General features: G+C 44.1%; 1 protein-coding gene across 1 annotated transcript in view; it reads right to left on the bottom strand.

The window, feature by feature from the left end:
* Nucleotides 1-20,012, bottom strand: part of SLC13A1 (solute carrier family 13 member 1) — a 96,931-nt gene extending 76,919 nt beyond the window's left edge. Inside the window, exon 1 of the mRNA XM_056847194.1 lies at nucleotides 19,949-20,012. Within this exon, the coding sequence (XP_056703172.1) occupies nucleotides 19,949-19,970 (22 nt within the window). The 5' untranslated portion in view covers nucleotides 19,971-20,012. The remainder of the gene's footprint in view (nucleotides 1-19,948) is intronic.
* Nucleotides 20,013-20,477: the final 465 nt, after the last annotated feature.

Here is a 20,477-nt window from a genome sequence, read left to right as displayed (position 1 = left end):
GTCTCTTGCCATGAAAACCCCAAAGGGGTCGCCATAGGTCGGCTGCAACTTGAAGGCACTTTACACACAGTCTATTAGTGGCTGTTACCCATGATAACTCCCTGACGTTTTGTCTTCTCAACAACTCTGTGAGGTGGGTTAGGTTGAGAAAAGGTGACTGTGTCAAGGTCACCCAGTGGGCTTTGTGGTTTAGCAGCGATTTAAACATAGGGTTCCCCATTTCTAGTCCAACACTCTAACCAGCCCTCCATACTGGCTTCTACAAGGACCAAACACTGGGTACAAAGCTGCAGGGAATTGCTCTGTCAACTCTAGCTGTGAACTGCCCTGGAAAGCCACTGCTGGTATCAGAGGGCTAAACTAGAAAGAACCTTTCTTCTGAACCTTTAAATTTTTGATATTGCTATATGAACGTGCTCTAAACTTGACCTGCTTGGGTTGAAATTGTCCATATACAGTCAGAGGCTTCCAACTGATTTGTTGTGCAGTTTCAATCAAAGCAGCTCAGCAGCAGCCTCAAGACAGAAGCTTCAAGGGGATTTTATTGGTCCGTTTTCTCCCCCTCCTCCAATTCTTGAAGTAATTTCTTTCGTATTGTAAAGGGGTGGGCTACTGATAGGGATCTTTCTTCTCCTGGAGACGAAATGTAATGGGCTTTTGTCATTTGCATATGATTTTAAAAGCCAGCCAGAAAGACACAAAAGAAAATCCACAGTTGGGCTGGTTTAAAACTGGTTTAAATGGCGACTACTCTTACAGCCCATTCCTGAGCTGAGGTGTACGGGGACGGTGGGGAAGAGGCGGGGAAGAGGCACCTCTTCCTAAGCCGATTCCCGTACGCTGTTAAACAAAAAAAAGCCGTTTTGCGGCTTTTTTTGTTTAACTGGGGCCTTTCGCCCCATAGGGAACAGCGAGGCTGCGCCTGCTAAAAAGCAGGTGCAGCACCGCCATTCCCGGTGCCAGCGGAAGTGGCCGAAAGGGGGTAGGAAGCCGCCTAACCAGAAGCTCCTCCCCCGGCCCACCCCTGGCATGCCCCCCGCGCTGGGGCGGCCTCTCTACGCCGTTGCCAGCACCACGGAGAGGCCGCGCCAGCAGAGGGGTGAGGCGTGGTCCCGCAACACTCACCCGCCGGCGGGACTGGCCTTGCCACCAGTATAAGTATGTGTAATCACACGATCACACATACTTACACTGGCGGCGAGGTCATGCCGCCTCCTAAAGAGTTTCGGCCCAATTCTCAGGAATGGGCTGTTAGTTATCCTCAGCCAATTTGAATATTTCACAATCCCACATGCAGAAACATTTTCATGCTCCAGGCAGCACCTGCCAAATCACATCTGATGGTCACTTTGGCTCTCTTATTTGGAATTTTATTTTCAGGCAATAATTCTAGGTGTGTGTGGCATCCATAAATTTCCTAAAGACTAGGGGTATAACCTAACAAAATGTGCCTTATAATACAGCCAATCAATACAATAGCCAGCCCATTACAGCTTCCCCTCCCCAAAACACACACACACATTTCTGATTTCTGCCAGAAATGGTTGGGTACAGATGAGTTGTCACATGCAGTCTGAGGAAAAAGCCTAGGCCAGATATGACTTCCAAACTTGATGTTGCCAACCCCACTAACTGTGGATGGAATGAATCCCATTTTATGGGATGAATAGTAATCTCTGTAATCCCATGTCTCAAAGGCAAGAAATGCCTTTACAATGCCAACAATCTGTTATTAAGAAACAAAAGATATAAAAATGTGGTACATTGGAATCTCTTGACCTTAATTGTTTGAGCCTTTGAGAATGCTGCTGATGCCCATTCTGAGCTCTGTCCCACTTAGGGTTGCCAGGTCCCTCTTCGCCACTGGCGGGAGATTTTTGGGGTGGAGCCTGAGGAGGGCGGGGTTTGGGGAGGAGAGGGACTTCAGTGCCATAGCGGCCATTTTCTCCAGCAGAACTGATCTCTATCGGCTGGAGATCAGTTGTAATAGCAAGAGATCTCCAGCTATTACCTGGAAGTTGGCAGCCATAGTAGTTTGCCAACCTCCACATGGGGCCTGGAGATCGTCTAGAATTACAACTGATCTCAAGACTACAGAAATCAGTTCCCCTGGAGAAAATGGCTGCTTTGGAGGGTGGACCATGGCATTATACCTGCACTGAGATCCCTACCCTTCCAAACTCTGCCCTCCCCACCTCCAAATCTCCAGGAATTTCCTAACCTGGAGTTAGGTTTGCCAACCTCCAGGTTCTAGCTGGAGATCTTCCACTATTACAACTGATCTCCAGCCGATAGAGATCTGTTCCCTAGCATGGGAAATTCCTGCAGGTTTTGAGGCAGTTCCTGGGGAAGGCAGAGCTAGAGGAGGGGAGGGAAATCAGCAGATATATAGTGTCTACCTTCTGAAGCATGCCATTTCATATAGGGGAACCAATTTCTGCACTGTGGAGACAAATTGTAATGCGGTGAGAACGCCAGGCCCCTCCTTGAAAGTGGCACCCCTACCCTAAACAGATCAGTTTAAAAAGGTATGTGGAGATATGGAAGGAAGCTTTGCTTAGGAGGCATCTAATAATTAGAACTGTTTTGGAAAATCTGAGCATGTTTGTTGACTGATTGAGAAATTCAGGTCATCAACTTGTGGTTAGTGGCAGCTTGATCACAGGGTCCTGTGGAATCCTTATGGTAGGCTAGATTAAAACTGCTTTTCTTTGCTATTCAAGTTGCTACAAGAGCTGGCACTCAGCAGCGGGTAGTGAAAAAGCAGGAAGCTGGCAGGTTGTTTTTTAGGTGCCCATCATCCTTATGCAAAACATTATGCAAAATGTGACAACCCTGTAAGACTCAGTGCCAGTAAACTTGCCACCCATTTCAATAGAGGCACAAACTCCTCCTCCAGATGTTCCTGGAGCATAGCCATGTGCATCCAGTAACAATAAAAGCCACATGACAATACCGCTAATAAATAACTTCCACATACATACACTTCACTTTCATAAATCAACAAAATAATTCTGAAGTTCTAATTCCCGAGTCCTTGTTTGCAGTTTTGGGAACAGATGCACATCAAATGGAAATCTAAACCTTTAAACACGCATATGGTGCAAGGTCCATCCCTACAATGCCATCTGCATGTTGAATAAAACAAATGATCCTTTTTAGATGTTTACCCACTACTAATGTGACAGCAACATACAGGCTGCACCAACACATACTGTTCCAGAACTGGTTTACTCACAAAATGTGGTAGTGCAATATTTGGAAGTTCAGAGCAGAATGTTTGGCATCTATATGAGCTTTAAATAGAAATATCTTTCTTGCCAGTAGACAATGGTTAAATTATTTGGAATAACAGAATCATATAGTTGGAAGGGGCCATACAGGACATCTAGTCCAGATAGGGTTGCCAACCTCCAGGTACTAGCTGGAGATCTCCTGCTATTACAACTGAACTTCAACTGATAGAAATCAGTTGATAGAAATCAGCCCGGCCGTATATGCTGAGAGGAAAAGGCGTTGGCCTGAGTATATTTGTGAGGGGAATTATTTCTTCTTCTCCTCCAGTCCCACACCCGTATTTACCTCAGTGAGAAATAGGAGACAAGAGAGAAGTTTATTTAACAGAACTCACAGAAATAGGTTTTCAAGGAAAAGGCAGAATATTTTGGAGGGAAAACTCAGAGTTAGATTGATACAAGCAAGGTTACTTCAGAGAAATAGCTTAGATGTTCCCTTTCACTCAAGTTACTTTCAGTTCTCAAGCTTCGTTCTACCTCACAGAACTATTATTCAGACGTTCAGACTCTCAGTCTGTCATTCAGCTTCAGACTCTCACTCTGTTCCCAGCCTAGCTCTCTCTCTCTGACTACCCCACCTAAGTGGCTGTAACCCTCCACACCTTCCTGCTACTGGAATAGCTCCACCTCAGAGACTAATTCCCCTTGTGACTTGAGAATGGGCCCTCTCTAACCCAGTTCTCACTCCTGTCACTCCCACAGGTTGTGTGTGTCAATAGCTTTGGCTGTCACAGAACCCCCCTCAGGTTCACAGAGTCTAATCTGGCTTCTTCTTCGTCTCTTTTTTTTTTTTTAATAAATTTTATTGGTTTTTTAAACTATAAATTCTTCATAATTTTAACAACAATGTAAAAATAATGTCAAAATCACAATTACATCAATTGTTGTCTTAATTTCCAATAAACATAAAAAATAAATCGACTTCCCCATCACCTCCATCTACCTCTTAATAAAGTGTTGCTATCCTTCGTTAACATATTCTGATCCTAATATTAATCTCATTCTAAAGCCTCCCATTTTCCCTAATTTCTCCAACTCCACCAGTTCTAACATTTAAATAATTTAATCCCTTTATTCTGAAACATTTGTCCCTTTCCATTTGGCTGCATAAGATGATCTTGCAGCCATTATAACATAAATTTAATCATGCTAAGTAACATCATCTCCAATATTTTAGGGATATTTTTCTGTTTAATCAATCTTATTTCATTGTAAATCATATCCCAAATCCATATCACAAGTCCACCCCTTATAAAAAAGGAAAAGAAAAAACCAATATCCTTACTACATTCCAACATTTTCCTTGAAATGATAATCACATTAATATTGATAATTCCAATATACATTTATATCACATCGGTAGTCTATATAAGGAGGACTTGTTTACATAATCCCTAAATGATGTCTAAATCTTAATTCCACTACACCGTAAATAGCCATGCCACCCATCCACACTGTCAAAGCCTTCCAATCCAGCAATCATATTTAAATCAGTCCTTTAACCATGGTCTAATACTTCCTTCTGCAACTGAAATAAGTCAGTCAGGTATGGGAACAGGATCTCTTTATTCTCTCTCATTTCCTCAGGCAGGTTGCGTAACCAAAAATAATTCTTTCTGGCCTTCATCTCCGTCATGGCTTCAATCTGTTTTCCTTGACCTGCTCTCTTCTTCCTTATATCCACACGTCCTTCCATAACCTTTTTAGATGAAAAGTCCATTTCTTGCATGTCTGTTCTCATTGTGACAAGCTGGTTACCTTCTTGGACGTCTGTCTTCTTCTTTGTATCCTTGTATTCTTCCATAACTTTTTTGACAGAAGAATCCATTACTTGCATGTCTGTATTGGTAGCCATCATTTGAACCTTCATATCTTTTATGTCTTCTGTAACCAGATCCAACTTCTGATTACATATCTGTGATGATTGGTCAAGAGTCGTCATCATTGAAATCAGTTGAGCCATCTGTGTTGATATCTGTTTTAATTGTTTAATTGTCGCCTCAGAATGTTTAGCAAGCATGTCCTGCACTTTTTTTTCCATGGTTAAATTCTGTAAAGTTTCCTTTAATTTCGTAAAGGCAGGGCTATGAATTAAGCCAGATCAGGGAGAGGTTCCAGACATTTACATAAGTAACTTAGTTAAGAAATTGATGGTCGTCTAGCAGGAGTCCATTGCATGTAGTTAATAAAGAATATTTCATTGACCAGCTTAGTATCTTTTTCGGGTTGAAGAAATAAGTATTTAGGCTTAAAATAACTTTTTAAAGTTGAAAATACCAACGAGTTTTACCAGACGCTCTAGATCGCAGAACCAGGAAGTATTCCAGGAATTACCTCATCGCGGACCTTCTATCGTCTCTTCTCTATGGTTGCTACCTTCAGGAATGGTTTTGGTGTAGCACGAGTAAGACGAATTTCCGGTCCTATGACCTACTTCCTGTTGATTTGCTTGCAGAACAATAGAGAGGGATATTGAATGAAGCACAGAGTCTTCCGGTCCAAGATATCCTCTTTGTTGTAAAACGTGGCTGGAGGACCTTTTTTACACCGGACAAATTCTCAAAGGTTTCTCCCTCCCCTTCCTTTAAGGACGCGTTGGATTGGCAGATCTTAAGACAATCATTCAAGCTCGTTGTTTTAGTTTAAGCTGATCAGTTTGATAAGGCTCCTGCTGCTTTGTCTGATGGATCTCATGCAGCAAAATCATCCAGTTCAATTAAGGGAGGAACACGGTTACCAGGAATGTTTTCTTCTACCCCCTGTTATTCGATAACGCCAATGAAGAACGAAAGATTCTTATCTACTCACTTGGGCATCTGGAGGTGAGGTTCTAATCTTAATGTAGTCCTTATGATGTTTATAAGGTGCTGGAGGGTAGAGTCTAATGCCGAAGTTGTGCTCTGGCGATTTCAATCCCTTCGTGCCCACGGGATCAACGTCTGAATCTCCGGGGGACTTAATAAAGCTCCGTCGGAGTATTCAGGAGATCAAACCGCATAAATGGCTGCAGGGAGTTCCTGCTTCCCAGCCCACTTGCAAGGGCTGGATTGGAGTGCGGTAAATCACCCCAAATTACACGCAAACTTGGATTCCCCCCAGGAGCCCCTGGGAGGATGTGGCACTCAGCCCAGTGTCAGCACCGGAAGTGTGCATATGAGCACATAGTGTTCTGTACCAGCCCTTATATCTGGGCACTACATGCATTATAAATGTTTGGCACTACATGCATTATAAATACAGTACCACCTGTATTGTTGATTTATGGTCATAGGGCTGTTAGTATTTTTGCCAAACCCCCAGGTACTAGCTGGAGATCTCCTGCTATTACAACTGATCTCCAGCCGATAGAGATCAGTTCACCTGGAGAAAATGGCCACTTTTGCAATTGAACTCTGGCATTGAAGTCCCTCCCCTCCCCAAACCCCAACCTCCTCAGGCTCCACCTCAAAAACCTCCCGCTGGTGGCAAAGAGGGACCTGGCAACCTTAATTCACCTGGAGACAATGGCTGCTTTGGCAGTTGGACTCTACGGCATTGAAGTTCCTCCCCTCCCCCAACCTTTCCCTCCTCAGTGTCCCCCCACAAAAATCTCCGGGTATTTCCCAACCCAGAGCTGGCAACCCTAGTCTAACCTGATGGCTAGTAAATAACTAAATAAATAACCTCACAGGCCTGTTATGCATTCATTCTTTACAGTCTCTATTATACTATTTTTAGTACATTTTCTCTTATTTTGTGGGTTTTATGTATTGTGCTATTCTTACAGCTTTGTTTTTCAGTTGTAATTAGGGTTGTCAACTCCAGGTTGGGAAATTTCTGGACATGTGGGGGGTAAAGGTTGAGGGAGGTGGGGTATAGTTCCATAGAGTCCACCCTGCAAACCAGCCATTTTCTCCAGTGGAACTGATCTCTGTAATCCTGAGATCAGTTGTGATTTAAGAAGACTTCCCGGCCCTACCTGGAGGTTGGCAGCCATAGTTGCAATCCACACTCAGGCTTAGTGAGAAAGACAGACTATGAATAGGGTTGCCAACTGCCAGGTAGTTAGTACAGGAGCAAAAATACTATTAAACAAAGTGCAAATCTTTATAACTAGCTACGTGCAATGACATACAATGTAGGACAATATATACAAAAGGACCTACATATTCTCAATTGTCCCAAAGCTAAGTACAAAAATTCTTCTTATGCAGATAATGATCATGTAGTATGATGGATGCCACTAGCATCATACTACATGATCATTATCTGCATAAGAAGAATTTTTGTACTCAGCTTTGGGACAATTGAGAATATGAATATTTGTAAACAATTGTTGTAGGTCCTTTTGTATATATTGTCCTAAATTGTATGTCATTGCACGTAGCTAGTTATAAAGATTTGCACTTTGTTTAATAGTATTTTCGCTCCTGTACTAATTTCCAAATCTCTTGATATATGTACAGTGGTGTCTAATTTTTCTCCCAACTGCCAGGTAGTAGCAGGAGATCTCCTGCTAATTCAACTGATCTCCAGCCAATAGAGATCAGATCACCTGGAGAAAAATGGCTGCTTTGGCAATTGAACTCTATGGCATTGAAGTTCCTCCCCTCCCCAAAACCCGCCCTCTTCAGGCTCTGCCCCCAAAATCTCCTGCCAGTTGAAAAGAGGGACCTGGCAACCCTAACTATGAATGAAGTAAAGAAAGTAGAATAACATAGATTCCCTGACCTGGATAGCCCAGGCTAGCCTGATCTTGTCAGATCTCAGAGGCTACACAGGGTCAGTTCTGGTTAGTATTTGGATGGGCAACCTCCAAGGAGCAGCAGGATCATGACAAAGAGGCAGGCAATGGCAAACCACCTCTGAATGTCTCTTACCTTGAAAACCCTACAGGTTCACCACAAGTCAGCTGTGATTTGACAGTGCGCGAACACAAACACACACACACACACAGAGACTGATGTATGCCACTGAGTTCTCTGGTAGAAACCAGGGGACAATATGTAATAAATAAATAAATAGCACATTCACTCTGGTTCTGAATCTATACAGATTGTGAACTCTACCCACCAGATAGAAGTACCCTGCTACTGTTTATCCCATGATGAAAACCGATCACTTGGAATCCCGTAATATTGCTAGAAGTTGCACAGTCTTTGATTCATCCTTTGAACCTCTAAAACAAGTCAGAGATGAAAGTGAGTTCAGGGATCACCATCACTGATTTTTCAAGACACTGTCACACAAAGGGCTGCAAGAAGGGAAACATGAATGATTCACGAGTTCCTTCCCAAGGCTTGTTTGTCTTGGAGTGAATGGGTGGTGTCTTATTAATGTCAAGGACTTCAGGTATTAGTACAACATGGTGATTATTGAACTTCTATGATACAAAGAAAAGTCAACAGTTCTTCCCTAGTGCCTGCTTGCTCTTTCTTTTTTGGGTCTCTTTCTAACTTCCTGTTTCCTGTTAGTTGCTCCTCCCCAGTTCCAACCTCTTAATTAAAATTACATTTCACTACAGGTGGAATAAAAGAGAAAGTACCAAAGCAGGACTATAGCTGAACATCAAGAAAACAAAAGTAATGACCACTGGAGAATTATACAACTTTAAGGTTGACAATGAGGAAATTGAAATTGTTGAAGACTTTCTATTCCTTGGCTCCACCATCAACCAAAAGGGAGACTGCAGCCAAGAAATCAGAAGGAGATTGAGACTAGGAAGGGCAGCCATGAAGGAGCTAGAAAAGATTTTGAAGTGTAAGGATGGCCACCAAGACTAGATTAATTCATGCCATTGTATTTCCTATTACTATGTATGGGTGTGAAAGCTGGACAGTGAAGAAAGCTGATAGGAAGAAAATAGATTCCTTTGAAATGTGGTGTTGGAGGAGAGTGCTAGGGGTACCGTGGACTGCCAAAAAACCAAATCAGTGGGTTATAGATCAAATCAAGCCTGAACTGACCCTAGAAGCTAAAATGACTAAACTGAGGCTGTCGTATTTTGGTCACGTCATGAGACAACAAGAGTCACTGGAAAAGACAGTCATGCTAGGAAAAGCCAAGGGCAGCAGGAAAAGAGGAAGACCCAACAAGAGATGGACTGACTCAATAAAGGAAGCCAAAGCCCTCAGTTTGCAAGATCTGAGCAAGGCTGTCAAGGATAGGACATTTTGGAGGATTGGTTCTTGTAGGTTATCCGGGCTGTGTAACCGTGGTCTTGGTATTTTCTTTCCTGACGTTTCGCCAGCAGCTGTGGCAGGCATCTTCAGAGGAGTAACACTGAGTGTTACTCCTCTGAAGATGCCTGCCACAGCTGCTGGCGAAACGTCAGGAAAGAAAATACCAAGACCACGGTTACACAGCCCGGATAACCTACAAGAACCAATGAACTCTGACTGTGAAAGCCTTCGACAACATTTTGGAGGACTTTCATTCATAGGGTCGCCATAAGTCGGAAGCGACTTGACAGCACTTAACACACACACAGGTGGGATAGACATACCCCATCACAGGCAGCCTGTGTTTTGCAGAGACCTCCGTGTGGGGAATTACTATGGAAACACAAAGCAGCTCCTAACAGATTGTCTCTTAGGATTTTTGTACTTTGTGCATATGGAATGATTTGCAGCCACATTTTCCAGTTTATTTGATTACTTGAAAACTGCATAGAAACGTTGATTGGTTTCTGCAGCCCCCTGTAGCTTTGCCCAGATTTACAGTGCTTGGCAAACTGATGAACCGTTTAGCATATGTCTGCTGAATTCCACTTTTTTTGTTGTTGGTCAGCATAAACAAGGAAGCAAATTAAAGGGAACAAGAAACACATTTTGTTTCTGTTGCATATTAGGGTCACACAGGAAAAGGTAAAACAGTATCTCAAAAAATATTACTCAGCTGGAGAAAGTGCAGATAGAGTTGCCAACTCTGAGATAGGATATTCCTGGGGGTTTGGAGGTGGAGCCTGGGTAGGGTTGCCAGGTCCCAGCTCACCTTTGGCAGGAGGTTTCTGTGTAGATCTTGAGTGCGCACGTGTGCACGATTGCCCGCCGGCCCTCAGCTGGTTGACGGGCAGAGGGGCACCTGGCAACCCTAAGCCTAGGGAAGGCAGGATTTGGGAAGGAGAGGAGGCTCCTATATGTAACCCTGTTACTAGCCTGGTGACCCACAGTATCAGAGTGAGCTAAAGTGGTAGGGCTTATCTGCAGGCTAAGCCCTCCTATTTCTCACAAGTGACAAGGCTCATAATTTCATCTACTAATTATACGGAATGTGGCTCCACTGTTCTCAGCCTTGGCGACCTAGAATGGAGTCAGGAGAGAAACTATCTCCTCCCAGTACCTGGATTTTTATCTCAGTTGCAAAAGGTCACCATTTGCTGAATCTCAAGCAACAGTACAGTTATTTTCCAGCTCAAAACTTTTCTATGGTAGGCCTGAAGCCTGGACCAATGTGTAAAAGAACAAAAAACTGCACCAAGGGACTCTCACGTCTATTCAATGGGGGCTTACTCCCAGGAAAGTGTTCTTAGCTCTGCACTGTAACACAGCTACTCCTCTGGAATTATTTCCTCCTGTTTATCTTTGTTATAGTGAGGTAATACAACTTATTCAAGCTTCAATATAGGACACCAATAAAATAGTGGTCTTTGCTGTGATGACGTAATTATGTAAGTAAGGAGCAGTCTGGAGAAAATGCTCATCCTGGTCCTTCACTTACAGCCCATTCCTGAGAGCTGGGGACTTGTGCCAGGAGAACGCCAGCGGGAGGCCACGCTGGCATCTGAGGTAGGGTTGCCAGGTCCCTCTTCACCACTGGCAGGAGGTTTTTGGGGTGGAGCCTGAGGAGGGCAGGGTTTGGGGAGGGGACTTCATTGCCATAGAGTCCAGTTGCCAAAGCGGCCATTTTCTCCAGGTGAATTTATTTCTGCCGGTTGGAGATTAGTTGTAATAGCAGTAGATGTCCAGCTTGTATAGGGTTGCCAGGTCCCTCTTCGCTATCGGTGGGAGATTTTGGGGGTGGAGCCTGAAGAGGGCAGGATTTGGGAGGGGTGGGACTTAAATGCCATAGAGTCCAATGGCCAAAGCGGCCATTTTCTCCAGGTGAACTGATCTCTATCGGCTGGAGATCAGTTGTAATAGCAGGAGATCTTCTGCTATTACCTGGAGGTTGGCAACCCTAAGCTAGTACCTGGAGGTTTGCAACCCTAATCTGAGAGCCGTGCTGCCACAGCAGTCCAGGGGGGCCGGTGTAAGTGGCCCCATGCTGGGGTCCATGTCAGTTTGCACGCTGCAAATGGCACAGATGCCAGCGTAGGGGTCATGCTGCCTCCAGAGGAGTTCCTTCCCCCTCAGCAATGCACTGTTAGAATCATAGAATCATAGACCACCAGGGCCATCAAGTCCAACCCCCTGCACAATGCAGGAAATTCACAACTACCTCCCCTCTCCACACCCCTAGTGACCAGAAGATGGCCAAGATGCCCTCCCTCTCATCATCTGACTAAGGCCACAGAATCAGCATTGCTGCAGATGGCCATCTAACCTCTTCTTAAAAACCTCCAGGGAAGGAGAGCTTACCACCTCCCGAGGAAGCCTGTTCCACTGAGGAACCACTCTAACAGTTAGAAAATTCTTCCTAATGTCTAGACAGAAACTCTTTTGATTTAATTTCAACCCGTTTGTTCTGGTCCGACCTTCTTGAGCAACAGAAAACAACTCGGCACCCTCCTCTATATGACAGCCCTTCAAGTACTTGAACATGGTTATCATATCCCCTCTCAGTCTTCTCATCTTCAGTCTAAACATACCCAGCTCCTTCAACCTTTCCTCATAGGATTTGGTCTCCAGACCCCTCACCATCTTTGTTGCCCTTCTCTGGACACGTTCCAGCTTGTCTACATCTTTCTTAAATTGTGGTGCCCAAAACTGAATACAGTACTCTAGTTGAGGTCTAACCAGAGCAGAGTAAAGCGATACCATCACTTCGCGTGATCTGGACACTATACTTCTGTTGATGCAGCCCAAGGCTGCATTTGCCTTTTTAGTTACAGCATCACACTGCTGACTCATGTTCAGTGTTTGGTCTACTAAGACACCTTTGGAATTAATTTCTCTTAGGGGTTGCTTCCTTATCTTACTGTTGGGTTTCTGTTCCAAGCAAGAGATGCTAAGAGGCATGATGGACGCTCTGTATATACAACATTTGTTCTTTGTAGATTTTTAAAAAATCTTAAGGCCTCAGGATCTGGGCTTTAAAAACGGATCATTGTGATCTTTAGGCTTAGTTCTCAAAATAGTTCAAATTGACAAGAAAACCAGATAGACTGGTTTAAAGCCGGTGAGGTGGCAGAAGTACTGTCAAACCAAACTCCATTCCTCAGTTCTTACAGATATTGTGCGAAGAAGTTGGCTAATAGGTTGTAATTATTACCCAGCTTGTCTGTCGGCCTAGAAGTGTGATCACATTCGTTTTCAGCAGTTATAGAAATTACATTATTTCCTGGTGACAAAGGCTGCTGATGGATCAATAAGTAATTTGTGTCGAAGGGAACAAATAGACAAGGGAGGATAGGCAAAACCTTTAAGGAAAAGGTAAGCGTTTGAGGCACATCTGATGGAGAAGTCCAGGAGACTGCAGACTAAGGTTGCTAGCTCCAGGTTGGGAATTTCTGGGAGATTTGGGGATGGAGCCTGGGGAGGGTGGGGTTTGGCAAGGGGAGGGACATCAGCAGGGTTTAATGTCATAAACTCCACCCTCCAAAGCAGCCATTTACTTCAGGGGAATTGATATCTGTAGCCTGGAGATCAGTCGTAATTTTGGGAGATCTCCATCCACCACCCGGAGGTTGGCAACCCTACTGCAGACAGAATGTTCAGGATTAGGGTTTGCACGGTTTAGACTGTCCATAGGGCCAGAAGGCAGCAAAGCAAATACATCTACAAATCCATACTACCAACCAAACTCTGTTCCTCAGTTCCTATAGGCATGATGGCAAGAGCATGCCTAACAGTTTTCAAAAAACTGGTTGGCCCCATCAGGAACTACAGGAGTGGGGAACAATTTGAAAATTCCCCCTACCTCAAGCTCTTCCCCACCAGGATTCTATAAACTCTCAGGGACTTGAACCCTCGTTTTCTTTTAACTGATACTTAGGGTTGCCAACTGCCAGATAGTAGCAGGAGATCTCCTGCTAATTCAACTGATCTCCAGCCGATTGCTTTGGCAATTGAACTCTATGGCATTGAAGTCCCTCCCCTCCCCAAACTCCGCCCTCCTCAGGCTCCGCCCCAAAAATCTCCCGCCGGTGGCGAAGAGGGACCTGGCAACCCTACTGATACTCAATGGCTCTTATAATTCCATTTCTTCTGAAGTTTATTTAGCCCTTGTCAGGCTAGTTGGGTGTGTATGATGTTCTATGCATGGTCGCTTTAACCTCCTTTATTCCCCGTTTCAGCCAGGATCAAATTTTTCAGTATGCATGATATCTCATTCCTTGGAAGCTCAACACTGTTTCGACTCAAAACGAACCTGGCTTTACCCATTCCTCGTCTGGCCCGAATTAAACCGTTCATCCTGGCTCATTCCAGAGTCACAGAGCGTGCATACTCTGTTCTCGGGTTGAGCTTCCTCGCGCCATCATGCCCCACCCTTTTCCAACCCCCTCCTCAAAGCAGCATGCTGATGGTTAAACAGGGGTAAACAGAAAATTGGCGTCTCTCACAGCCATTCACAAAGCAGTGTGTAAAGAGGCAGGGATTCAAGTGCTTCCTGTTACCTTGGAACTCTTTCTGAGCAAAAGAAAGGCTTTTTTAAAACAAGGCTTGGATTCCCCTCCCCCCGGTCTTTCAGATAGCTCCATTTTTTTGCTTTTTGTTAAAATGCTTTTTTATGCAACAGTTGGGTTTGAGAGGAAGGAAATCTTCTGTCACGGGGAGCACTACGAAATAAGCCAATTACAGAGTGGCATATAAAGGGGTGGGACTTGATTTGAGCTGGGTTACTTTAATGTGCGATGAACCCAGGTCCAAGCAGGGAGATCCAACCCATGCATAAAAGACCTATGTGTCTTTTGGTTAATTTAAAAATTCATATTTTTCTGAGGGAGTCCCCTAAGTATAAAGACCAAATGCTTGGTTAGCCTGGTTTTCGCTGCTTTCATGACTTTCACGGAGACCACTTACTGTACCATTAGGTATAGTAGTTAATGAACCTATTTGTTTGCAGACATCAAAGTTTGATCATGTTTCTTCTCTACAGCTGGGGAGGAGCCTTTCTCACTATGAAATCTCTGGGAATATAATTCTCACTATCTCTAACCATAATGCGCTTTAAATCAGAGATTTTAAAAAAAGCAATTGACCTACTTGCGGTACTTCCTGTTTGATATTTTCACACAGAAAAGAAAGTTGAACTTGCTAGTTAACCTGATGCCCAAGAAGAGGTGTACAGCTCCTTTATATGGCAACTGTGTGATCCTAGTAATATTCAGTCCTGAATTTGCCAGTTCACTGAATGTCATACAGCACAATGCTAGTTTTGGCCACAATTGCCAGAACGGACCGACCTCTTCTCTAAGCCATGTTGGCTACAGAAATTTGGAATTGGAGCCCAGATCAGGTAGCAATAAGAAGTTTTAGAAAGAGGAACTCCATAAATGAAATGTTTTAATCCTCATGTTGTTTTTAAATGATGCTTTGATTCTGCATTCAGGTCTTGTTTGTTAGAGCCTGTTGCCGTGGGGATGATTGAAATATCACAACTTAAACCTTATGACCTTTATTTTCCAAACAAATAAGCTGCTTTTCCCTGAGCAAAGAAGCATAAAAGGTACTTATGGATGTCTGCGGCCTGTTCGGTGTCCCCCACTGACTTTTGAACAATAGGCTGTAGACTCTATGGTCAGCAACAAAAGGAAGGGGAAGGACAGACCCCACAGAAGTATTATTAGCATAATTAATTATGTTTTCACTTCCAGCAGATTCCATGAGGACAATTCACATTAAGTTCAATGTGACATTGGCACATGGGGGACCAAGAATGCAGGACCAAAGAGAGCCAATGTAATTGAGGTTTAGTGATTAGCTATATGAAGTGTATTATCTGTAGTACCACAGTAAAGAGTCAGAAATCTACCAGTGGCTCAAATGACATATTCTAAATGCATTGCTTGTAATGAACACCCATCGAACTCAGAGTAAAATAGCTGCCTTTTGAATATTACTGCCATGGTGTGGGAGATGTCATTCCATGACAGTGCTTTAACATTTAAAGGCCTGTCTCTGTGGCACGGACCAATTGCAGAGGTTGTTACTACCCAATCATTGCCCATCTGGGACTGGGGGCAAAAAATGGGTGGTAAGGGTCCATAGAATTGGTCCTACTCATGTGGCAAAGTTACCTATAAATAAACTACAGTCCACAATAGCCATGCGGATTAGTTTTGGGTTCCACATGTTAACTGATCATTTCAGGATACAATGGTTCCACATTAACATACCACACCCTCATTAGCACATTATCTTGATACTTACAGGACAATGATTAGCACATTACCTTTAATACTTTGCAGCACAATGATTCAGCTCAAACCTAACCCCCTTCTGACTATATATTACTCTTCCTACACACTTGGCACTGAGAGACACTGTCCTTCAGTGTTACTCCTCTGAAGATGCCTGCCACAGCTGCTGGCGAAACGTCAGGAAAGAAAATACCAAGACCACGGTCACACAGCCCTGATAACCTACAAGAACTGATGAACTCTGACCGTGAAAGCCTTCGACAATATTCTACCTATAAATGTTACAGTGCCGTTAGATTAACCACAGAAAATGTAAATACGTTAATTTTTGTCCCAGCTTGCCTCCAAGGAAGATATCTCATTCTCCTCTCACAACACTGTTTTCAAGTAAGTTAGACTGAGAGGGCATGACTTGGCTGTAAGTCATCTAGTGAGCTTCACAGCAGAGTGGAGATTTGTAAATTGTTTTGCCAGATGACTAATCTAACCACTACACCAAGCTTAAGAGCAATGTGACATTGAACCTAAGGATCATGGGTAAGCTTTCATGCCACTGCAAAAGGTCGCCTGACTTTTGAGTAATGTTTTGGATTTCAGCATAAATTTTGAACGAAGCCCTATCTCCTGATGCCTGCAGTAGTGTTGTATTAGTGTGGCTGCAATTCTACATTTGGTATTTGCCTCTTTAAGGGAAAGAATTGTGGTTGAAAACCATCATGGATGACTCTCAGAAGATACTCTGCACACACAAAAAAGTTTACACACACACATAATGGGCAGAATTACATAATGGGTTTCTGTGGCAAAACGAGCTAGCTATAAGCATGATTTTTCCTCCTGTTGGATAGAAGTGAACATGATAAGCAGAATTACAAGTGATTTGGAAGAACAGATAATATAAATACAGTTAGCTGGAATAACGAGTGCTATAAGATATATACAGCCTAAATGGATATATTTTTATGCTGAGGAACAGGTTAATCCAGGGTCCCGAATGTGGTACCTGTGGGGTCCCTGGGTTAATCATTGGCAAAATGTATGCAAAGGTTTAGAAGGTGCCAACAGAAGCTGCATATACCTCCTAATATTGTTTCAAGCTCTGGTTAGACGTCACATTATGGAACCTTATTACGTATTGTGGTACAGTTAGACTTGTGAAATGAAAAAGTTTGTCCCTGCCTTGGGCTTTAGGCCTCAGGCAAGGTACAAGTAAACTGCAATGGAAACAAGTGTAAATAACAACAACATTTCCTTCTTGTCAGTGCACCCACTGTGGATAGTGGAATCTATATGAGACAGAAAATGCAAGTGAGAAGATATGCTCCTTTGTTTCTGAAGCCAGATAATGCTGAGTCAGCTTATGGAGCTAAGTGGATGTCGCCAGAGAATCCCACTGGCCCTGACCAGTCAATGAGGGCTTCAAGTGTGTCCTGAGGAAGATTGATCAAAACAGGAAGAATACCGGATCCCTGTTTATTGTGCCTTTGACACGGATCAAAGGAACCAGCATGTCCAAGAATATAAGCCACACTATACATAGTTGCTAACGCCAGCGGCTTATTAAGAAGACCGGATCTACATGTTGATAACTGAACTTTATTTTGTGTGCTAGACTTGGACTATAATTCTTGGGACTCTCGTATTAGGATCCCAAACTTCTATTTTGTGTCACGTATATTGTTTGTATATAATGGTTATACCTTCTCACTTGCAACAATGTTCACTTTTTGCATATACGTGGTATTGGTTTTGTACTGCTGTTGTTTGGCTTCAACCTCCAGGTACTAGCTGGAGATCTCCTGCTATAACAACTGATCTCCAGCCGATAGAGATTAGTTCACCTGGAGAAAATATCCGCTTTGGCAATTGGACTCTATGGCATTGAAGTCCCTCCCCTCTCCAAACCATGCCTCCTCAGGCTCTGCCCCCAAAACCTCCTACCGGTGGCTAAGAAGGACCAGGCAACCCTAGTTACCACGTGCCCACTATTGGCTGGCAATCTCCCATCTGTTTGGTAGGTGGAAGCAGGCAGGCTAAAATGGGGGCAACAATCTGCATGAAGAAGGGAGCGAGCGAAGAGGGAGGTGCCTAGACGTTAGAGCAGCCGGAGGGCGAGCAAGTGAGCAACTAACTGTGGGGACGGAGCATGCAGGGGGGAAGGCAGCTGTCCTGGTGGAGAAGCCTCACGGAGGCGCTGCCAAGGCCCCTGGGGCAGAGCTGCTGCAGCAGGCTGGTCGCAGCAGGTGGCGTCTTACCAGGCTGGTGGCAATGGGCAAGGATGGGGCACAAATGCCCACGGTGTGTCGCTGAGTGCTCACTGGAGATCAAGCGCCGTGGCAGCCCCAGCCCCAGCATGCAGCCAGCATCCAGACAGTCAGGAGGGGGCAGGTGCAGGGGGGGAGAGAAATGACATCATCATGCAGATCGCCGCCCCCTGTACCCACCTCTCAACATCTTCCTCCGGTTGTCAGGATGGACCTGGCAACCCTGCTCAGGTCACAGGTGCCCAAACCAAGTCTCAGTCACACACTTATGCAGGAGCTAACTTTTAAAAGCCACTTAGGGATGGCAGCCTCCAAGTGGAACCTAGGAACTCCCCAGAATTACAGCTCATCCACAGACTACAGAGATCAGTTCCTCTGGAGAAAATGGATGCTTTGAAGGGTGGGCTCTATGGCATTATATCCCACTGAGGTCCCTGTCTTTCCCAGGCTCCACCCCCAAATCTACAGGAGTTTCCTAACCTGGATCTGGCAACCCTACCCCCACCCCCCACCAGTGATTAAGGGGGACCTGGCAATCCCACTCCACGCAGCTCAAATTGCTGTAAAGGGGAATGAGGGGTTCCCTGCTGGGCCCTTTTTGCCAGCAGAAAAGGCTGTGGGGGAAAGGCTATTTGTCCCTTCCTCAGGATCCATATGTACATTCCAGTACATATGGACCTTGAGGAAGGGAAAACAGACCTACTCCGCAGCCCTTTTGACTGGCGAAAATGGTGTGGGAAGGAAGCCTTAAGCCCGTCTTTCCCACTTGTAGCAATTGGAGCCAGGAGGAGTGATTGTTTTAAAAAGCTAGTCGCTGTGTAAACGTGTGGCTGAAGGTTGGATCTGGCACCTATGACCTGACTCCTGTCACACATAATGTGTATTTTGGCCCTAACATATGACAGAGACGTCTGACAATGGTACTCCAATGCTAAACAACTGTACCGGAAATTAAGACATATTGATTTCAATGCTTAATTCTTCGTATATATGCTAGGGATTGCAACTTCAAATTGCATTCTGGTTTCCTCACTTGCATACTAATGCTTTTTTTAAAAGACCTTGGTCTCTGAGTGGAAAGAAGTCTATAAGGGTTCGATAGGCAGTGCCAGCATATGTAATGCTGGAAAAATGCCCAAACTTGATCAATATTAACTGCACAGACATTTTCCTATTCTGCCTGAATCAGAAATACAGACTTGTTTTGGTTTGAGAAGCTTGCAGTTTGTAAAGACTGAGTTTGCTCCTTTTCCCATCTCATATTTTTTTTATTTACTAGAGCCACTTTTGCAAGGTTGTGTAGAACTACTTAAGAAAAAAATCCAAATTTTTAACCAGGTTTTTTTGTGTGTGACGGTACTCACTGGTACTGAGTGACAGTACTCACTGGTACTGAGTACCGGCACCTTTTCTGGGGCTCTCCCAAGTCCTGATCCTTGTGTACCAGCCCGCCCCACTCAGCCAGCGAAAGAAACAGTGATCCCTCAGGAACAGCCTAGAGGGAATCTGCAGAGGGCTGAGGAATTGGTGGAAACTGGAGCAATCTTATGTATAAGTACTGGCCCTTTTTAAAAAAAACAAAAAAGGGATGCTTTTAACACTTGTTTCTTCTCCTAATACCTGCAGCTCTTTGCCCTCACACACAATGGCCTTTGAATAGAAATAGCCCATAAAGATCACAAAGAGTGATTGAGCACATTGTATTCTGCAGCAGTGTTTGGTTTTAGTTAGTTGAAGTAGGATCTGCCCTTTTCCTGATGGCCCCCATGTTGCCAGATAATAGTTTTGCTATATCTTGAGCATATAATAAAAAGATCATGGCTAGGAATGCTATCAGAACTCAGATTAAAGTCACTTTGCAAAGAAAAAGTGTTTAAAAAACATACCGCTAGTCACAGAGGAGTCCATCCAATCTAGAGTTCAAAGTATCGCAATTCAAAGAGGAGGTTTTATGGAACGTTTTGGCGAACCAGCAGGAAAAACCCCATAAGGAGCAGGTCCAGTGATAACTGACTGGTAAGTCAAGAGCAGATGCTTCTGTCTGGGCTACCTTTGAAACAATTCTCCACCACGTAGGATGTGAGATTAAAGAGGTTGGCCCATATGTGCTAAAGAGAGAGGTGTGGCTGGGACACAGAAGGAGCCAGCAGGGAACCACCTCTTGGCAAGTTGTCATTTCATTTTCCTTTCCTGCTTTAAGTCTTGCAGTGTTCTGAACAAGTAGGGCTTTCATTTGTGCTGTTGTTTCATAACAGGTAATGGTATGTTGTGAGCAACTAACCCTGGTATGAAGAATGAAAAATGTCAGGGGAACTGAGGTTGCCATCCTCCAAGTGGAGCCTCAGCCTGGAGATCTCCCAGAATTCCAACTGATGTCCAGGTGAAAGAGATAAATTCCCTTGGATAAAATAACTG

Source organism: Euleptes europaea, chromosome 3, assembly GCF_029931775.1.
Source record: "Euleptes europaea isolate rEulEur1 chromosome 3, rEulEur1.hap1, whole genome shotgun sequence".
Lineage (NCBI taxonomy): Eukaryota > Metazoa > Chordata > Lepidosauria > Squamata > Sphaerodactylidae > Euleptes > Euleptes europaea.
This window is presented reverse-complemented; position numbering and strand designations above follow the sequence as displayed.